This window comes from Platichthys flesus, chromosome 13, assembly GCF_949316205.1.
Source record: "Platichthys flesus chromosome 13, fPlaFle2.1, whole genome shotgun sequence".
Taxonomy (NCBI): Eukaryota; Metazoa; Chordata; class Actinopteri; order Pleuronectiformes; family Pleuronectidae; genus Platichthys; species Platichthys flesus.
This window is the reverse complement of record NC_084957.1, coordinates 22,509,092-22,529,623: the sequence shown is the minus strand read 5'-3', so window position 1 is coordinate 22,529,623 and position 20,532 is coordinate 22,509,092. Positions and strand designations below refer to the sequence as shown.

The 20,532-nt window shown below is 38.9% G+C and overlaps 1 protein-coding gene across 1 annotated transcript; it reads left to right on the top strand.

The window, feature by feature from the left end:
* The first annotated feature begins 510 nt into the window (after positions 1–510).
* On the top strand, positions 511–19,252 carry gpr39 (G protein-coupled receptor 39). The gene is made up of 2 exons (XM_062402102.1): positions 511–1,596; positions 16,823–19,252. Exons 1-2 carry the CDS (start codon positions 813–815, stop codon positions 17,323–17,325), a joined length of 1,287 nt encoding a protein of 428 aa, XP_062258086.1. The 5' UTR covers positions 511–812; the 3' UTR covers positions 17,326–19,252.
* The last annotated feature ends 1,280 nt before the right edge of the window (positions 19,253–20,532 follow it).

Genomic DNA, 20,532 nt, shown 5'->3' with positions numbered 1-20,532 from the left:
TTAATTTAGGTACCCTGAATATCTATTTTTGCATTAATGATCATTTTACCTCACTTTGAATGACTGATTTTGACTTATTTGATTTTGACTTATTTATATCTTGATTTTTTTCTGAACAAAAGTCATTGTGCCATGTCAAGATATTTTGATTTGAAAATGCCCAGCAAAGGAGCGCCTTCAGAAATTCTTCTTGATACATCTGAACAATGCTCTCGCTAGATTGTGTTTCATATGTATTTGTTCTTATAAACAACTGGGTGGTAAATCTTATTCAGTTAGATGTGCTTTTTCCAAATGAGTAATATTTTTTTTGCGTCACCATTTAACCCTGTTTCTTATCTCAACTGTACCTTTAAGTAAAACAAATTATTTCTTGAAAGGGAGGCACATTAGTCCTGATGATAAGAAGTGAAACCAGACCTCAGCACCAATGCTGCCTGTGGTGGTGTTTAATGTTTAACTGCCCTGCCCTCAGAGGAGGGAGGAGGACATATGTGGGAGTTGAATGTTGACTCATACTTTGCTCAGACTGAGATGAAACTGCCAGACTTTGAACAAGGTAGTGTTAGCCTCTTGGGGATCCGAGATGACCATACAAAATAGGAGCAGATGGACCAGGATCAGGGGAAGTTTTTTATTTTCGACTGTGACGATACATCCATTTTAGCGGACGAATCTTGTGTATACACATCTTGATTGAAGAACTGCTCACCTCTGGACGTTGGCTCTAATCGCAACGACAGCGCCCAGCAGACCTGATAAGCTAAGGGACAAAATCAATACCTGGGAAATCAGAGCTCACCACCTGAACCATGGATGAGGAAATTGAGATAACCGATGAGAAGGACTGGAGAGAACTTGAACCAAACTACCCTGTCAAAATCTTTATGACGATCTTTTACAGTCTCATCCTAGTGACAGGTATTGTGGGTAATTCAGTCACTATCAGAGTGACACAGGTGCTGAAGCAAAATGGTTACCTGCAGAAGAATGTGACCAACCACATGGTTAGTCTGGCCTGCTCTGATTTGTTGGTGCTCCTCATAGGCATGCCTGTGGAGCTCTATTTTGCCATCTGGTTCCCATTCAGCTCCGCATCGGGCAACGCTTCCTGTAAGATCTACAACTTCTTGTTCGAGGCATGCAGCTACGCTACCATTCTAAACGTAGCCACGCTTAGCTTTGAACGCTATGTGGCTATCTGTCACCCATTTCGCTTCAAAGCCCTGGGCGGGAAACGTACATCTGCCTTAATCACCTTCGCTTGGCTGGTGTCAGTGGCGGTGGCCCTCCCATTGCTGGTTGCCACAGGAACTCAGGGTCACATTCCTGTCCGACAAGATACGCCCGTCCAAAATCTGACGTTCTGCACCAATCTTAGGGAGCGCTGGGTGATGTACAGAGTTAGTATTTTTGGGGCGTTCATCGTCTACATGGTTGTTTTGATCTGCGTGGCCTTCATGTGCCGAGCCATGATCATTGTCCTCCAGAAACCTATGGGTTCAATAGACGGAGAGCCCAATGGAATACAAAGAGCATCCAAGCATGAAAGTTCAAAGATCAAGATGGCGAGGAAGCAAACCATCCTTTTTCTTGGTAAGTTGTTGTTCCTTTTTTGTTTAGTGTGAACGGTCTCGGAACTAATTTGATTTGGGATCTAAGGACCTCTTTAAAAGTGGAAATGTCTGAAATGATTTAACAGAAATGTTAGCAGATGATCCTCTTGGTTCTCGGTGTGTGTGTCTGCATGAGGTTATTTGAGGTTACCATCATGCCAGGGATGTTTGGAAATGTCAGAGAACCTATTCAGATATTTACACAGTGAAAATACCACATTGACTCTGCACCACGAGTGACAGTGATGAGATCAAGTCCAGGCTGTGTTTATACTGTCACTGTTCACTTAAACCTACTCACTGGTGCTGAGGCTGCTTTTGTTTAGGGTGTGAACTGACAGGAACAGAGCAGATAAACCAGTTTATGATTGTCACTGCTTCTTTAGTTTTTTTGAATGATGTTTAACCTTAACTGTGGACATATGCTTGAATCGTGCAGCTGTCCAGTCACAAAAATCACAATTTGCAGAATAATGGTGTGTTAGCATTTGGGTAGACACCCTGCACATATTAGCACCTTTTTTGGTTCACTGAACATTGGGTAACATTCAACACAAGAGGCGAGGAAAAGCACAGATATTCACACCTGATAAGCCCTTTTAGCAATAGATAAGAGATACACCAAAATATACAGCAGCCATGCAGAAAACTGGTCACCTGACCAACACACAGGAACTAAGTTCCAGAAACTGGGGAAGCAAGCTGTGTGATATGAACCTCTTTTGTACCATATGTTGTGCTGTTCTTTTAAGCAACCAGTGCAGTACCTGCTCTAAACCTGCCTGTTTAGAGTAGGCTGTTTTTCAAGTCTAGTATTCTTCAGAATTATTCCTTATCATTAGTGAGTCCTCCTGTTTTAAATTATACCTTCACCCTTTTATTTTTTCTCAGTTTGCATGCAGGGCTTTATATAAACAATCTATGGTGCAATCAGGTTAGAAAACATTTCATTCATCATATCTGGTTTATCTGCGGTGAGTATTTCAATGTTTTTCCTAAAATGAAACAGAATCAGTTGTATTACTGTTCGTGTGGGGTTTCTTATTATTAGTATAATTATTTACAGCGCAGGTGTTATTTTTTCATACATTACATGTTCAGAGGTCTGTTAAGCAAACAACACTGTGTTCAGACCCAGATATACAACTTTTCATAATAAAAGCTCTTTAATTCAGGTAGATATAAAGCACTGCTGTAACAAAAGAAACATGCTTTCACTTTGTGGACAAATTTCCAAAGAGGAAGTAATTCTATTAATATTATTGACATGACGGAGTGTGTCTGGTTCTCAGTCCGATGTGGTAAAATGAAATCAAATTATCAAATGAACTGGCGGTGATTTTTACTCACGGTTTGACCCAGTTAGCAACTTCTGCTGTTCTTAATCCAAGGTCGTAGGAGAGGACGTGTTCAACTCGGTCCGCAGACTGACGTCGCACTTCCCCCACTGACTGCTATAGAGCGCTGATAATTAAAATGTTATAAATATTGAATGTATCACGTATACAAATCACACCAACCTCTTCACTTTACTTCCTAGGATGTCTGACCATACACATTGTAAGTATGAAGCCAATAGGATGAACTGTTTGTGAGATATGCTTTCCACATACAGACAGACAGATGTTAGAGGAATTAGTACACTAGATTGATAACAAAGTAATTCTTCTTGTTTACAAAACACTTCTTCAAAGCTACTAAAATGTATATCACTTATATTATCAGTGAATTATATTTAATAAATTACAATTGTACTGAAGTGCAAAACCCAAATGTACAGATCCTCTCAGCTCTGTGGAGCGTTTCAGTGTCTTTCAGGTCACTGTTTGATTTTTGACCTGTACCTGCACTGTTCAGGGTTCACGCTCAATGCTCTTAACAACCTGGTTTGGTTGTCAAAGAAGAATTTCCACATCGCTTACTGCACACCATCTGCTCAGGAACCAAGTTACCAATTAGCTGGTGAAAAAAGAGGACAATTTACCAGCCGAAGACTAAAAATGTTTTAGTCAGGAGTTATCAGAAGGAAATTGGGTAAATAGGAAGTTGTTTGCCAGCATGTTCACTAAAACAAGAAAGTTCTGCTGCTTGAAAAAATTAAAAAGATGTATAACACACACACACACACAAAAAAAAATGTTAATATATCCTGCATGTTCTTAAGTAGCCCTCACATTTACAGACATTCACAGACACAGTGACACGCTTCAGGCAGACTGGACAATGAATTTAATTTCTGATGTAAAGCTGTTGTCAGTGTTGTCAGATTCAAAATGTTTATTGTCACAGCTTTTATTCAGTACAAGGTCTGAAAAACTGGGTAGATCAAAAAACTGGGTAGAACAAAAAAAAGTATTAAAGAAATAAATATAGGTAGTTCAGTACTAAGAAGAACCGATAAAGATTTAGACAGTTTATTATTGGTACAAATGCACTTTCCTCAGTCAACAGATGACTGTTATTTACATAGATTTTGATCATAAATATGATCTAAATGTATTGACCTGATGTTTAATTCATGAAACCACAAACAGTCAAAGTCAACTTTGGAAACAAGCATTAGTTTGAGTCGGTTGCATCACATCTCTGCATCCCACAGGATATTATCGTCACACATCCTGGGTGTTTCCTGATACATGCATGCACACACATACACAAACATGTTTGTTCATCTGTCTTAGTGAGGACAATCATCAATGTATTTATATCATATCAGATATCTGTACAAGTACACACACACCAGTCTTTGAATAAGTCATTTATGATGTCATGTTGAATCAGATTAATATTTATTTCACATCAAGTCCTACTCACAAGTGAACCACAGGCCTGGAATTCACTGTGTATATTTACAGCTCAGTCTCATATCCTCAGTTGAGCCATTTTAAAACCAGTCAGTCTGCTGACAGAGGTACAAGGTCAATGAAACACATACTTGTAAGCAAATGTTACTCTTGTGTTGTTTATATCTTTCTGTCCGTCAATACTCAAGGGTTTCAGAAGTGCATCTTGACTACAGATGCGACAGAGGAACCTCAGCGAGTATACTTACTTTACAGTGAATTGGCAAAACCCCAGGGTATAGTATAATAATAATAACAATAATAATAATAATAACAACAAATAGTGCTTTTTATGTACAATTGCAGCAGTGGCAATGGCAAAGCTCATGAAGGCAGTTGAAGTAAAAAAAAAAACCTAATGCCTGTTTGCCACAATGTATGTAAAAAGACATGTATTCCCAGAGTGAAAACTTACTCAATTCTGAACACACAGACATTTCAAAAAACTTCAGCGTTAGGGTATCCAGTGAGAAATCATGCTGTGTTTAACTGCAGAGCAGTTTAGAGAATGATCACAATCATCAGCTTTTCTTCAGTGTAAATGAAACCCAGTGATACGTCCACAAGTTCACAGCAGAGGAGCTTCTAATAGCTAATTTTGCTTAATTTGAATATCCCTTCCCCCTAAAAAAAACTGTCAATCTTACACCTCCTCTCCTTATACAACGCAAATATAATTTCAAAATGTAGAGATAATCATCCCACAAAGCATCACTGATAATATAATATAGGCTGTATTAACTTGTTAGTGTAACACTATAAATGGATTACATTTATACATGCATTTACCCAATAAGCGTACTGAGCGCAGACTGGTGGAGTCAGGATCACACTGACCTTCAGATTAATGAACAACTCGCTCCAGCTCCTGAGTCACAGCTACCCCAGCCAGTCCATAATCACTGCAGATAAACCAGGTAGGATGAATATAAAGTGTTAATAGGTCACTCTGCAACAGAGACAGTTAATGTCCAGTACAAAGACAATTAAAAGTGACAGTATATTGTGGAACACAAAGAAAGACATTCTGTCCCATGCTTAGAGACTATTTTTCCCAAATGAGAAATCTAGACGGGAATGGAAAGTGGGAGGAGTTTAGTCACAATATTGTTGACTTTCAGGAAGCATACCTTGATGACTGTATTAGTGTGGGAGAACTCTATAAGATACATCAAATTGTGATGTTAAGATCTTACCTGTTCACAGAGCATCTGACCAATAGAGAATTCATGTTCACAGAAATGGCAGAGGGTTAGACAAGCAACAGAAAAACACAAAATAAACTTTTGAGCAGCTGAAACAGAAATAACAAGACAGTGAACTGCAGACACCACCAATATGTCAGAGTTTGTCTCTACTGCTGTTGAGATTTTTGATCTCAATGCAACACATGGGAAGTAATTTTTGGTCCTATGCAAGGTGAACCATTTTTAGGCGTTTTTGATGTGACGGCCCCTTTTGAGCCTATCCTCCGAATAGAAGAGGCACAAATTAACACTAACATCTACACCTCAACTCCTATTCATTCTGAGACAGTACCTGCTGGCCCACCAAGTCATTCTAATGAACGTTTGCATGTGACTGTGGAACTTCACAGAGTGAATATCTTAGATGAACTGATTACCCAATTCAAGGATGATCCATGATAAGCTGCTCTGTGAGACATGGCTGATGAAATCGGCGCAAATGTGGATGGTGTGTCCAGGGACGTTTATGCTGCCTAAGGGACATTATTTTTTAGACTGTGCAGCAGAGGTTGCAGATGTAAGGGGGCCATCGCTATCCCCAAAATAGCAAGAGGAAGAATGGAGATCTGTTGGTATAATATTGGTCAAGGGATTTAAGGACCATTGATATTTTCCTTCTCGGCTCACTCAAGCCTCCCTGATGACTTCCTGATGTTGTATCATAGTCAGCCTGAGCAGGATCTCTTGTCCACTGCTTTGCAAGAGCCTCTAGTTGGTGATGATGAAGATGAGTTCCTTGATCATATAGATCGCATGGGATTAAGAACAGTATCAACACAAGAAAACTTGAAAGCTGTGATTCTCAAAGTGGCCCACAAGTAAATTATCCAGCAACCAAGCAGCACTGATAACATCGCAGCGGTCGCAGCACCAACAATCAGAAACTTCTTCCCCAGTGTGCTGGAAATTATGTAATAGAAACTTTACTGTCCACCAACTTCAATGGACATTGCATAGAATGGCCTCTCTGACACTCACTCACACTTTTCCCTCTTGTTTAATTGTTTCTCTGGTTCAAGCCTTATCAGGACCGACAGTCAAGATTAAAACAGCGTGAATATGTGACAGAGATAATAAGAGGAAGATGTGGTCATTAGCTCAGGAGGTGTATTACGAGCTCAGGGTGATTTCTTTTTTTATGGCTAGTTTTTTCTGTTTTATCAAGAAAGTCATCACCTCACTTAAACTGTTTGTGACAAATGGTTGATGAACATTTTGTCAATGCACTTGAAGGACTACATAAAAGTTGTTCACTGTCTGTGTATTTTTTTTATCTAAATATACCAGCTCAGTTCTTTAGACAATGTGAAAGTCTTTAACTGGTACAAAAGACATCATCCTCTAAACGTGTTTATTAAATGTTGTTGGAGGGATGTCTTTTTTAAATTTTGTTGTGTTTAGGTGTCCAAGATTTTTACACTGAAGAAAAAATAAAATATTTTTAAGTGTTTCTATTGCAAACATTTGAAATGCCTGAAAAGCCTGGGCTTTTACATTCTAGTACTTTCAAGTTTCTTGCCTTAATTAAAAAAAATGTTCATTAACTGTACAGTGGTAATTCTGACACTTTACAGAGTATCTTTTGAACACATTTGAGTTCCACTTATTCCTACTTTAAAACCAGTGGCTCCTGTTGTGCACACTGACCTCAGTTATCTCTCAAGTGGCCGAGGGTCTTACCACTGTCGGCTTTACCTTGAGACAACTCAAATCTTGTTGGGCTCTGCAACTATAGAGAGTAATTAAAAGCAGAGAACATTCTTATTAAGTTGCCAGCACATCACGTCTAGGACAGAAGGTTAATTGCTTTAGATTACTTTCAGTCACTGTGACACAGCATTTGTGAAATGAATATTAATTGTGTTTGGCTGCCTTCATCCTTTGGCCTGTAACCTATAACTCTTTCAACCCATTTCAGATAAGAGTAATCGCCAAGACTGAAGAGAAAAAAAGAAGGAATGGGTTCTCAGACGCTTAAGAAAACAAATTAACCGCAAACGCTTTTGTAATTTGTCAACTGTTTGATTCAAGATGTGTGTTGAGTAAACTCCTGGGCTTTATTTAAAAAATGTCTGTGTAAGAGCTAAGTTGTTTGACATTTTCAATGTGGATTTCTGATATTCACACAATAAATGCGTCTCAATCTGCATAAAGTACATTTCAAAAACAATTCACAGAAAAACAGTCAACAGCATAGATAAACTTGATGATCATGTCCTAAAATCATACCCATGAGCAAAGGTCTCAGAGGAAATTTCAATCCTAAAGCATGTGTTTGGTGGTGTATTCATTGTAATCTTTGCCTGAAGTAGATTTCTTGAGAAATAAAACATCTTTAATGGGCTGTTCCTCTAAGCTTCATCTTTCCCAACTGAGGATGAAGTGGAAATCAATAGGAAGAGCTCAATAAATAAGAGCAACTAAGAACCAAGACAGGCTTTAAAGGTAGGGTTGTTTCTGAAACACTTTTTTATCTTATTTGTTGAAATCCCCTTTCCGTCCCAGTGGCCATCAATATCAAATAAAGTCTCCCGAAAGCAATGAAAGAAAGCCTGTGTCTGTGGGCCTCACAGGACTGTAATAAACGCAACCAATTATTGCATTTGGACCGAATTAAGTGATTGGCTGGCATACCTGTCTCTCACGAACTCTACTTAACTGCCTACCTGCGCTCACACTGCCCGTGCTTTTACTGCACATGACTGTGTTATACTGAGTCTTCACACCCTGGAGAGACATACACCGCTGTAGCAGGGGCGATAGCCAGAAGTTAGCAAGCAACTCACAGCAAAGTCGCCTTTTTATAGCAGTGTGTGTTCAAGTGGCATAGAGGTTGGGTTGGGATGTATCGCTTACATTTTTTCAGAGTGCGAATGATTTTTTTTTTAGGACTACCAACTAGGACACTCTTAAATCGAAATTTTGTAAGTTACATTCTTAATCAGACATAACATTGTTTATCACGTGTGATAAAATCCCCCAAAAGACATGAAGGGGGGAATTCCTGGATTATAAAGCCATCTCATAATGCTGCTATGCTATTAGCATGCTGGAACAAATCTTTGTTATAAAAAAAGGCCAAAATAAAGTTGCAAAAGAATTCAGAAATTCTAAAAGACAGAACATTTTGCAACATGACAAGAACAGAGATGGAATAGCATGGAAAGGAAAATCAAACCAAACTATAGTAGTATGACAGTAAAGCACTTTCCCAAATCAATCCTACACATGGTGGTATAGTTGTTATGTCTGAAGACCTCATTGAATTGTCGGCGTTATTCTCTAAAAAATTCATTATTTTCAAATGTTCAAAAAGTAAATTTAATTTGCATAGGCACATAGATTTAAAGGCACATAGATTTAAAAGTATCTTCCCATGCTAATGTGCAAGCCCACCACCAAGTTCAGTGTTTTGTAGTTTTTGTGTTGCTCTCATTAAAAACAAAAAACAAAAAAAACAAATAGACAAACAAACACAGTGAAAATATAAACTCCTTGGTGGAGCTAATAAACCGATGGCATAAGACAGGATGAGAATATCATGGAGCCTTTAACTTTTTTCAAGGTTTTTCAAGGTCTTGAAAGAGGCCCATCAGCCTCTTTCAAACAATTTGCCAGACCTGGTCCTCAGCTCAGAAACCGCTGTGACAGCCTAACTGCTACCCAAGAACCTCTCTCCTTCTGATCGATGGGGCCTCTTTATTGTGTTTGACTACAGATTCTGATTCACTGACGGCCTGTTTATTCTGCCTGGGTGGCTTCTTCCAAACCTCTTTACGGTCAAATATAAAACACACATCTGGGCGGATTTGTTGAGGCTCTGTGGGATGGATGATGAATGTGCCTCTCCATTCCCTCTCTCGAGCCCTCCCTTGTCTCCCAGCATCTACTCCACAATGAGTGACAGCTGCATAGTTCAGCAATAAGCTCCAGAGCCTTTTGGCCCCTTGGCAGTCAAAATAGCTAAAGGCAAGTCTCCATGTGAGTGGCAGTCTGCACTCACCAAATCGTCTGGGAGGCATCCTGCTGTTGGCTGAGCGGGTGACTGGCAGTGCTCGGAGGGGAAATCCCAATTTATACTCTGAGGGTGTTTACTCATACACCATAATACTCACTGATACACATCTGCAAATGCTTCCATTTGGCATTAAATGTGATCAGGTTTTAGCCACTGAAAGAAGCTGTTCACTTATTATCACCTTAAAATAGCGTGAATAGTTGCTGTCAACATAACTAATCTTAAGACTGAGTATTAACTGTCCACCTACTTTTGTCTCCACAAATCATTACACATTTATCAGAGTTTTATGGTTCTTTTTGTGGGACGGAGCGCTTCAATGGGCTGTCCCTCAGTCAAAACCAGCTGCTATGATGTCAAGTAAGCAACTTAATGCAGGAGGCATTAATGTCATTATCATTGAGGGATAAATTCTATTTTTTTTTTTCTTTCTGTGGCAGCAATATCTACATGATGAAGTAGGGTGCTTCTAGCCCAGGAGTATACATTCATAAATGCATACTTCTATATGTTTATGCTGTTATCAATTTATTTAGATGCAATTTATCACTGGATTTGACATTAATGACTAACTGAGTGTGCTTTTTAAAAAACAATAAACACTTCTTCAATACTGAGGCTCATACTAAGATAAGATGAGAAATCACTTAAGATAACAGGACTTTGCGAGGGGTTTCACTCAGTGGTAACAGAGAATCAATCCGCATCTCAAACTTCAGCAGCTTTACAAGTCTGAAGCAGAGATTGACCATCCATCATATCCCTGTAATTGGAAAGTATACTTGCTTAATTTGGAGAGGGAGATAGATGAGTAGAACCACTCTCATGTAAATTTGTATAATCTATCGATATCAAATCAGCCAACAGAGAAGCATGTAACAAAATAAATAAAGCTAACTGATATGTCTGATATGTACAAAAAAAAGACAATTCACCTTTTCTATCAGAGCTTATGTGTTACACTATTTATTTGCAGGGAACAGTAACTTCCAGGAGTCTGTGTGATCCCTTGTTATTTCAGTGTAAAAAGATGGTTACAGTTGAATTAGTTTTTTATACTCACTCTAATTAGTATGTTTTGACCTTTGTACTAACTGTTTAAACGTATGAGGCTATACTGCTGTGTCATAACTAATTCGGAATGTAGGTATTATCCACATTTTTTTTCACATCAAGTTAACACAATCTGTCACCACTCTGACAAACAGGCTTTTAGATGTAAGAGGTTAATATTGCCCAGCAATATAATAATATATAATAGACTGAACAGAAAAGAACAAACTCAGCTGGATAGCAATCCGTACACTCCAGACCACAATCGGAGGGGGTCCGGGCCACATGTGTCTACATTCTTTTAGCAGTGTGAACCTGAATATGGTCCTGTCACATTGAAGGACTTCCTCCTCAACTGATATCTTCAGTGTAAGCAGAAAACGTACACATACCAGCACCGGAGGCCTCATTTAAACTGAAGCAACAGGCAACAACAACAACAGAAGCAATTTGCTCTGCCTTGAATGTGTTGTCTGTGTTTTATGATTTCTTCTTCTTCTCCTTGCTGCTTCCTACCTTGCACTACAGCTTTGCTAGCCAAATGATGTGCGTGAGATGTGCGGAGATACAATCAGAGATCCGATCACACGACACATCTATTACTAACATTTATGCTGAAGAATATGAGCAGCAGCATCATAATCTTTTAGCATGTGAACATCCTAATAACATCACTGTAAGTGATAGTAGGTCTCTGCTGATTGATTCAACACCTTGAACTATTGTTGATTTGGATACACGGCAGACATTGAGCCCTGAGCAGCCAGAGCCTAACATTAGATTAGCACATGTGAGAGTACAAGTGCAAAGTGCAAAGGGTGCTACTATTAGCACATCATTTACGACACAGTCAATAAATACTCTATCAGCCAAGGCTAAGATTATGACCTCAACTTCCAGAGAACCTTCACTTAGAAATTATATTCTGTCCTTTTTACATTTAATTATTATATCATTAAACTTTTCAGGACTATCTTATTTGTCAGAGCCAGGCCGCACCATATTGAGAACTTTTACACAACAGATGTTGCAGACTAGGCAAGAAGAAATAATGACCACGTCATCTGCATACAAACAAAATTAGGCCGAAAACTACCACCAGCAGCTGTTTTACAAATCCTTCACTGGCCCAACAACAAAATGGAGAAACTACCCCATCCTCAGACTGACTATGTCATTGTCTGTCTTCTGTGTGGGTTCAGGGTATATTTGAACGCACTGTCACAGGCTTTGCAGTCATCACAAGTTGCTATCATTCACAGGATAGACTCTCAGTACAACTTCATCCAAATGTTTGAGGGGAAAATCTAACTAGATCAATAAATCAGCTGCAAGATTATTTACTCATCTCATTGCTCTGCATGGGATAGATTTTCTCTTTTTACCCCTTTTCTTTCTTAGAGCAGAGTTGGTTTACATTTTTCACAAAACAGAAAACCTTTTATTTATATAATACGTAATTTACAATTACTAAATTTTTCCTCTCTTCTGCTATTTTATCTCCCAACGGTGTGTTTGTTTGTGTGTGTGTGTGTGTGTGTGTGTGTGTTGTACTCATACTTATAATTTTGTTATTATTTATTGATTTATTACAGCTTCGGTCTTCACTGGTCACAGAAAGATAAATCCATTGACAATAAATACCTTAGATTAAAATACAGACAATTCTATAGTCTTTGTACAGATGTCATCAATGATTTTCATCACAGTAAATCTCATACAGTTATAGACTAAGATAAACAGCTTCTGAAAGTGAAAATGATCCAGAATCATGCAGCAAATAGGTGAAGCTGGTTGCACTCCTAAACTCTCTCCTGATCTTGAAAATCTGAATTTCATCACACATTGATCGTCTCCGTCATGCTTATGATTTGTTAGCTTTACAGATCTCACATATGCTTAAAGCAATATACAATCTAGATGGTCATACAGAACTTGCAGCCACTGACGAGATTCAGTCTTGATATGCTCAGGAATAAATTCAATACTCTTGATTATTCCAGTTGAATTAACAGAGGCGTTTCCACTCACAGAAATTATCACCATCAATGATGTGGTGATGCCCTCTTTTTGAAAAGTTCCTCAATGAGTTACCACCAGGCTTTGTTTTGCCCCATATGGGTTCGACCTCGACACTCATTAATTCTTCTTCCTAGAGATAGACTGAAGGTATTTATTAAGAATTATGATGAGGGATGCCCATTTTCCTTCTAAGTCTTTCCCCTTGTGACATTTCACTTCAAAATATTGAAAATGAATTAAGACACCAACACACTTGATGCAACCTTTGCACCTAATGTTTTTCTTTATTAAAATGAAGGTAAATCCATCACATTGGAATGTTATGGCTTATGTTTTAAACGCATTGAGCAGGACTTGTATGTCGATTTCCGAGTCATTGTGTGAGGGGCGTGGCCCTACAAAAAAATACCATAGGCCTTAATTACAGAGCAGCTATCTGACCGAATTTGTCCCAAAGTTATTGGACCAGGTTTAACGTTGTGCGCTCAATGCATCATTCATACAACAAATAATAACAATAAACTGACTCAAAAAGTAAAAGGCCTTTGAACCCTTATCATCATCAACATCAACAACATGTGAGTGCTTCAAATATTCTTAATGCCCTTTCACAACTTCAGCCGCATATTCTTGTCTATGCTGTGACATTTCTAAATTGTGATGACTCAGTGATAACTTTCCAGATGAACGCCCAGACTGTGATCAACGAGCAAATGTGACATTTTGCCCCGACTCCCACCCCCTTTAATACTTGATTTTGATCACACTACTACCACTTGTAAAAAAAGGCAGCTAATCAGTAACCTGCTGCATCATCCATCTAGGTGACATATTTAGTGTCCTATTTGAATTTTGACCTAAGTTTTAAGACACCAGTACATACTGCCAAGATAAATCACCCCCCCCCCCCTCCAGGTTTTAATGAAACTGGATCTGTGCAGTGTGTGATATTGATTAATTTGGACAGTTGGTGTCATTTATAAGGATGGCAGGATAAAGGATTACAAGCATTCATCAAGATGCCTTCCAGCATAGTCAACCAGACTTTTTAAAATCTGCAGTCTTCCACCAACAGGGGGCAGGACAGGAGTGACACAATCATTTACATGAACAATGTCTTATATTTGGAATTCGAGATAAAATGATTAGTGTATCTACCAATTGGCACAGAAGGCCATCTGCATTTTTACAATCATAATGTTCCGCTTTCTAATCTAAACATATTTCCATGTTATTATAAGAATCATTATCAGAGGTAATTTATCTAGAAAATTCAAATTCGAACATACATGAACAACAAAACTGGAGATTCAAAAGGCAGAGACACGGGGCGACCTATTAATTCTGCTGCAGATATCCTGGGTTTTTGTTTACTGCACATCGACACAGGGAGAAAGGGAGAGACCGTGGATGTGACTCATGGGGTAGAGTGGGTCGTCCTCTAATCAGAGGGTCGGAGGTTTGATCCCAGGAGTCAGAGTACATGTGATTGTGAAGTTTGTTGGTTTGATGTGAAATTAAAGTGATTCATTTTTTAACTTATCGACACATATAACAAATGGGTAAAATACTTCAATGTGACTGTTTCGAATATAGATCCCACTTAAAACCCCAAAACCTTTACACAGAGGTGGTAGTGAGGCGTAAGTTTTACTGGTGGAATCTGACAGAATGAACGTGTTTGCAAATTATTATAAAATGCTCAATAACGATCTACTGTTTATAACTCATTTCTGTGGGCTTCCGTTCTAGCTGTAAATGTCAGTGGAAAACCATGAAAGCATATAACATTTAATGAAAAGCATCATGAAGTCTGACATTAAACAGCCTGTAATGCTTCAGTAAATCCTCAGCAGAGGGGCCGTTCAGAAGGGATTGGCATCCTGGTACTTGCATGGACGTTTTCAGCCACATGATTTGGTGTCAGAAAGTTACTGAATGAAACTTTGAACATCACAGTTGAACAGTAATGGTGGAGTTGACATTTAATGAGAGAAAATGCTGATGAGCCATTCACTTGGGATGGACCTGGCTGACCGGCAGGTGTTTGGGTCTTGTCTTGTCAAATGTCATGAGTTGAATATATTTATCTTACAGACGCTGACAAAAAGAGATTCATTAAATTACCAGTGTGTTTTTTAATGATCTGTCAAACCCTCAGCGGGAAATTATGCATGACAACCCTGACTAAAGGACTTTGTTTGTTGCTGCTCATTCATTTTTTATTTGTCTCTCTTTACATTGTGCTTGCAAACTTTGATTTGACTTTGTAATGAATGTCAGTCTACTCAGGCCCATGGGTGCGTTGAAAGCTGCCATTTTTTTCTGTACCAAATATGCTAGTATTTGTTTACCTACAATTAACTAACCTTGTATACTTTATTTTTATGTGTCTGGAAGACACACTAAATCAACTTATGCTTTGCAAGACCAGTTTTAGGTTTTGGACAATTCAGACAAATGGAAATCTTGACCTGATACTGGTGTGAGATGAAAAGTCTAAGGTTACCAAGTCATTCTGCTGGTATTGTGAACCTCAACCACATTTGTATTACTGAGGATGCTCTAATGTTAATTAGCCATACCACAATATTTTAATTAACATACAAGTACATTACTTTTTGCGGCTGAACCTAATGCAACCACGACAAGGACTTAAAGACGGATTACATCTGCCTCTTGCAAAGACAACTTCCACAGTTGATTTTCTCTTCCCTTAAATTACTTTGGGATAAATACATTTTCCCTGTGGTCTGGGAAGCCACAGTCTGGGAGTCTGTGTTTGTCAGCAGGAAGTGATGTCTCAAGCAAGATCATTTTGTGAGTTTTGAAAGGCTGTTTGGTCACAGTCCAATTTCCATTAAAAACACAGCAGGGAATGGATAAACACTAGATTAGAGAATGAGGATGTGTAAGTCCCTCCAAAGACTAAGCAAATGACTCAGACATGACAAATGAGATTACAACACTGGGGTTCAAGGAAAACATCCTTTGGGTAATTGTTTGAAACCTCTTCAGTGCATTTAGAAATTGAATATAAATCAGGTAGGAATAAAGTTCCAGCATTTTTATAATGAGCCTGATTTCAGTCACGTCCATTTTAACCAGCAGAATGACTTGGTAACCTTAGACCCTCTGTCAGTTTAGTGATAGACAAAAGCAGTCTGGAGGAAACTGATGTCAAACCTTTAGGAACATAAAGCTTAATAAAGATTAAATTAACTTAGGGGATGAAACGCCATAGTAAATTGATGCTCGATGTTAGAATGGATAATTTATGATGTTCAAAGTTACAAGGCAAAGAGCCAACTCCCAGTTTCTGATATGTAGATAATTTAACTAAAGCAGAACTTTGCTGTTTTGCATTTTTAAATCCTTCTTTCAACCATCCTTCCTGTTGAAAATCTCCCCATACAAGTTCACACATAGGCACAATACACCTTATGCCTATACAACTTATACTATACACTGAGTGTGCATCAAGAGCATGTATGTTGAACCTCAATCTATTTGATATAACTTTTCAAGGATAAACTGCACCCTTAAAGGAATAGTTCAACATTTTGGGAATTAGAGAAGAGAGTTGCTAGCGACCTCATACCTGTCTGTTAGAAATATTTGTAACTATATCATAAAGACTGGTAGCTATGGGGTAGACTAGCCACAAACTACATCAGCCTACAATAAACAGTTTGTTTAATCCGAACTCAAGTGATTGGCTTGACAGCCTGACTTTGGTCGGGAGAAAAGTCTTTGGAGTCTCATGAGAGATTACTGAAGAGACATCAAAGAGTTAACTTCAACTGAGCAGAACATATTCCAACACATAATACCCTAATAATATATTTCTGTTTTTGTATGACTTCAGCTATACAGATATTATACGTTGGCTATTCCTCCCAGTTTCTAATCTTCATGCTAAGATTAGCTAATAGGCTGCCTTTTATTCCAGACTGGAATGAGACTTAAGGAGGTTAACTGTTGAATTTGTGCCTCTAACTGTTCTGTCTGATTTTCCCTCAGGTCTCATCGTGGGTTCTTTGACCATGTGCTGGCTTCCCAACCAGATTCGTCGTCTCATGATGGCCGCCGTGCCCAAGTCCCGCTGGACTACTTCCTTCTTCAGGAGCTACGTCATACTTCACCCCGTGGCTGACTCCTTCTTCTACCTCAGCTCTGTGCTGAACCCATTCCTTTACAATCTGTCCTCCAGGCAGTTCAGGGAGGTCTTTCTTCAGGTACTGCGGTGCCGCCTCACTATCGAGCACGTGAACAAGCGCACCTTGAAGAACACCCATGCTTCTGCGCGCTCACAGCGGCCCCTGTTGAAGTCCTTGCGTCGAAGCAGAGCAAACCACACCACGCGGGAACAAGAAAGGAACCCTCCCACTTTCACAAGCTTTCAGAAGGATAGTGGCGTAGGAGATACTCATATATCATATACTGAGATGACCGTCACTCTGACTGAACAGTCAGCTTCAGTTCTCCAATTAAAGACAGATGAACCATCTGAGACTGAAATATAATGTGCTGTAGCCTACGATTTATTGTAACACAATGAACAAACAAACATGGCGGAAACTCCAATCCTGGTCACCAGGACACTTGTGCTGTGCCAGTAGATATAAATAAATACAACGTGTTAAATCATGAATTTCAATCACAGATCGAGGTCAGCTGACTATGCAGCAATAAAAAAAACTTGCATTTAACATAAAACAGTACATTTGGTATGAATTGGGTTAAAGTTAAATGTTTGTGATTGTTGCTTGTAACCTTTGCATACATATTCAAATTGAAATCTGATGTTGTGTTCAAATTTCACAGATGTTCAAAATCTCAGGTAACAACAACAACACTCGTGAAAACACACTCACAAGCCTGGTGGTATACATGTTGCTTTCCTGTTGATTGCAGATGGTGGAGTGGCAATTGTGTGACGATGCAGGACTGGCCCCAAAAACACAGTTTACTTTACCCATTCACTAACATCCCAACATTAGTCATTATATTATCAGAATTAGAACCTTAAGTTCCAATCAACTTAGTATTTCTGTATTTAAATGCACGTAGTAAATTCTTTCCTTAGAAAGTATAAACCAAAATAACTTCCTGAAGAATAAATTAAGGTACATAAGGTTGATATGTAGGCTTGAAATAGTAAATAAAGTAATCGTAGAATCCTGCATGTTGTTGTCTATGTTATATGCACAACTAACATTACCACAAGTCCTTCTAATTAATTGAAGTAAATGTGTTTTCAGGCCATGCCACTTCTGGGGTCATGGCAGAAACAGATGTTGCCATTCTTCCACACAATGACCATTATATTATTCACTTGTGATCATCTTGGAACCACATGGTATTCAGGTCTTTTAAAGCGTCTGCACCATTCAAACTAAATGATGTTTCTCAGCTTGATCCACGCTCTGACAGTTGATGGCGATTTAGAACACAAAACACAGAAATGCATCAAAAAAAGATTGGGCCTGGAAACCAGCAATTCTGATTGGTTGTAGGTCTATCCTATGACATCCAGAGGTTTGATCTGCTACCATTGATAATATATCTTGGAAATAGAAAATGAAATGACTCATTACTGAATGTGATAAGGTCTAGTGATGTGACCAGGGTAGGGGTTAAAGAGGAAAGTAACACTTCCAACACAAGCGTTACACTTACTGTACATGCTGCCTTTAACTTTAAGGTCAGTTCAAGAGAAAGAAAAGTCATGTTTAAAATCATCTAACCAGCAAACAACATAATTTTCATATTTCATACTTCAAAAGCAACAGAATGTTACAAAAAGGTTAACAAATTCATAACTGTTGTGCCACCTCTAAGCAAACTTGTAATTTTAAAAATGAGAAGTGATGCCATAACATGTTGTTAGTTTGAAAAAGATTTCAGTATTTCAGCATGCCCGTGCAGCTCTATGTACAGCTCTATGTGTGAGCAGAACGCTATAGTTGTTTTAGAACTAGCAACAGAACCTTGTAATAGCTTTCACTGATGTTACTGACTGTTACAGTATGAATTTGTCATGAAAATATGCTGGCTCTGTGAGTGCTACATATTCACAGGCATATACATCTTTATCTATCAAATACATTATGTCATGACTGCAGATTCCTGCAAATCGTGTATTAATAGCATGACTGCACATAGCATACTAAGTTCATTCATCTGCTGCAAACTTGGTGATTTTTAATGGTTTTCATATAGATAAATCATGGAGTTATTTAATCTGGAGATCGAGTGGAGAATGAGTGATGAAGCTTAACTTACTTATCTTTCCTGCAATAGATCTTATTTGACCTTGCAGTGTAAAAAAGACAAATGTGCATAAGCCAACTGCTGTCTGATAAATACTGTACAAAGCTTCAACATGCCTCATAGAATATACATTTGAAAGAGTACATTTCAGCATAAACAGTTCTGGTTCATTTCTTCTGTATTGTCAGCAGCCGAACTTTGTTTGTTGATGGCCCATGTGAAGGTCTGTCAGCAGAGGGTGAGGGGGAGTAGGAGGATGTAGACAGAAAATACAGGGAGCAGTGGCGTGGTCAGAGTGATGGCAGCGGACTGTTGGGGTCGCCTCTTCTGGCGTGGTCCATTACACAGTGGTGTGTTACAGCAGGTGATGCACACCGAGTTGAGCTTGCTGGTACAAAACTGCTGGTAGCCAGAGGAAGAAATCAGACAAGCTCCAGATGAGGCGCAGGACTTGCGGTAGTGAATCCCTAAAATGGACAGAAATAGATACTTTAAGACGAGAGAGAGAGAGAGAGAGAGAGAGAGAGAGAGAGAGAGAGAGAGAGAGAGAGAGAGAGAGAGAGAGAGAGAGAGAGAGAGAGAGAGAGAGAGAGAGAGAGAGAGAGAGAGAGAGAGAGAGAGAGAGAGAGAGAGAGAGAGAGAGAGAGAGAATAAGTCTGTGTGTGTGTGTGTGCGTGTGTGAGAGAGAGAGAGAGAGAGACGATGACAAGATAATTGGGATTTATTCTTTCATTAATGGAATTTCAGTTTAAAGGAAAAATAAAACATGTTTCAAGAGAAGTTGAAAAGAACATTGCTAACAAGGGTTAGGGTTCCAAGGTGGAATACTGCTAAAGTAGGGAGTGGAAATGACAAGGGCCACACTGACAGTGGACCAACAGAAACATACCGGTTATTAGGTGATTATTCTAATCAGCCACTCAAGCTAAGATGTGGCAGGTAATGCCCAGGAGTTCGAGCGGGTCATCCACTAAACAGAGGACTGACGGTTGATCCCCACTCTGCATGCAAGGTGTCCTTTGGCAAGATACTGAACCCCTAATTAATTGCCCATGATGGCTGTGCTGGCAGTGTGTGAGAGATAGAGAAAGTGCAGATGTGTAGATGTATTGTATGAATGTGTGTGTAAATGGGTGGTAAAACTGATGATCCACTCTGCAGCAGATCAGCTAGTCTGGATGATGTGATTTTCTTTGATGCCCTCAATCATTCAGCCTTAAAGCCTTTATCTCTCACTTTACATTTTACTGGGCACACAACGTACACGCAGCCTTTAAGGTGCAGTGATGAACATAAACATTACAATGTCTGCACTTGTATTTACCTATATAGCATGTTATTATATTATATATACACATTGCAACATGTTCAGCACCTTTTGGTTTTGTTCTGGTTAATACAAATTAAACTTAATGATATTAAAAGCTGCAGTCTGATTTTCTTGGCACTACAGTTCT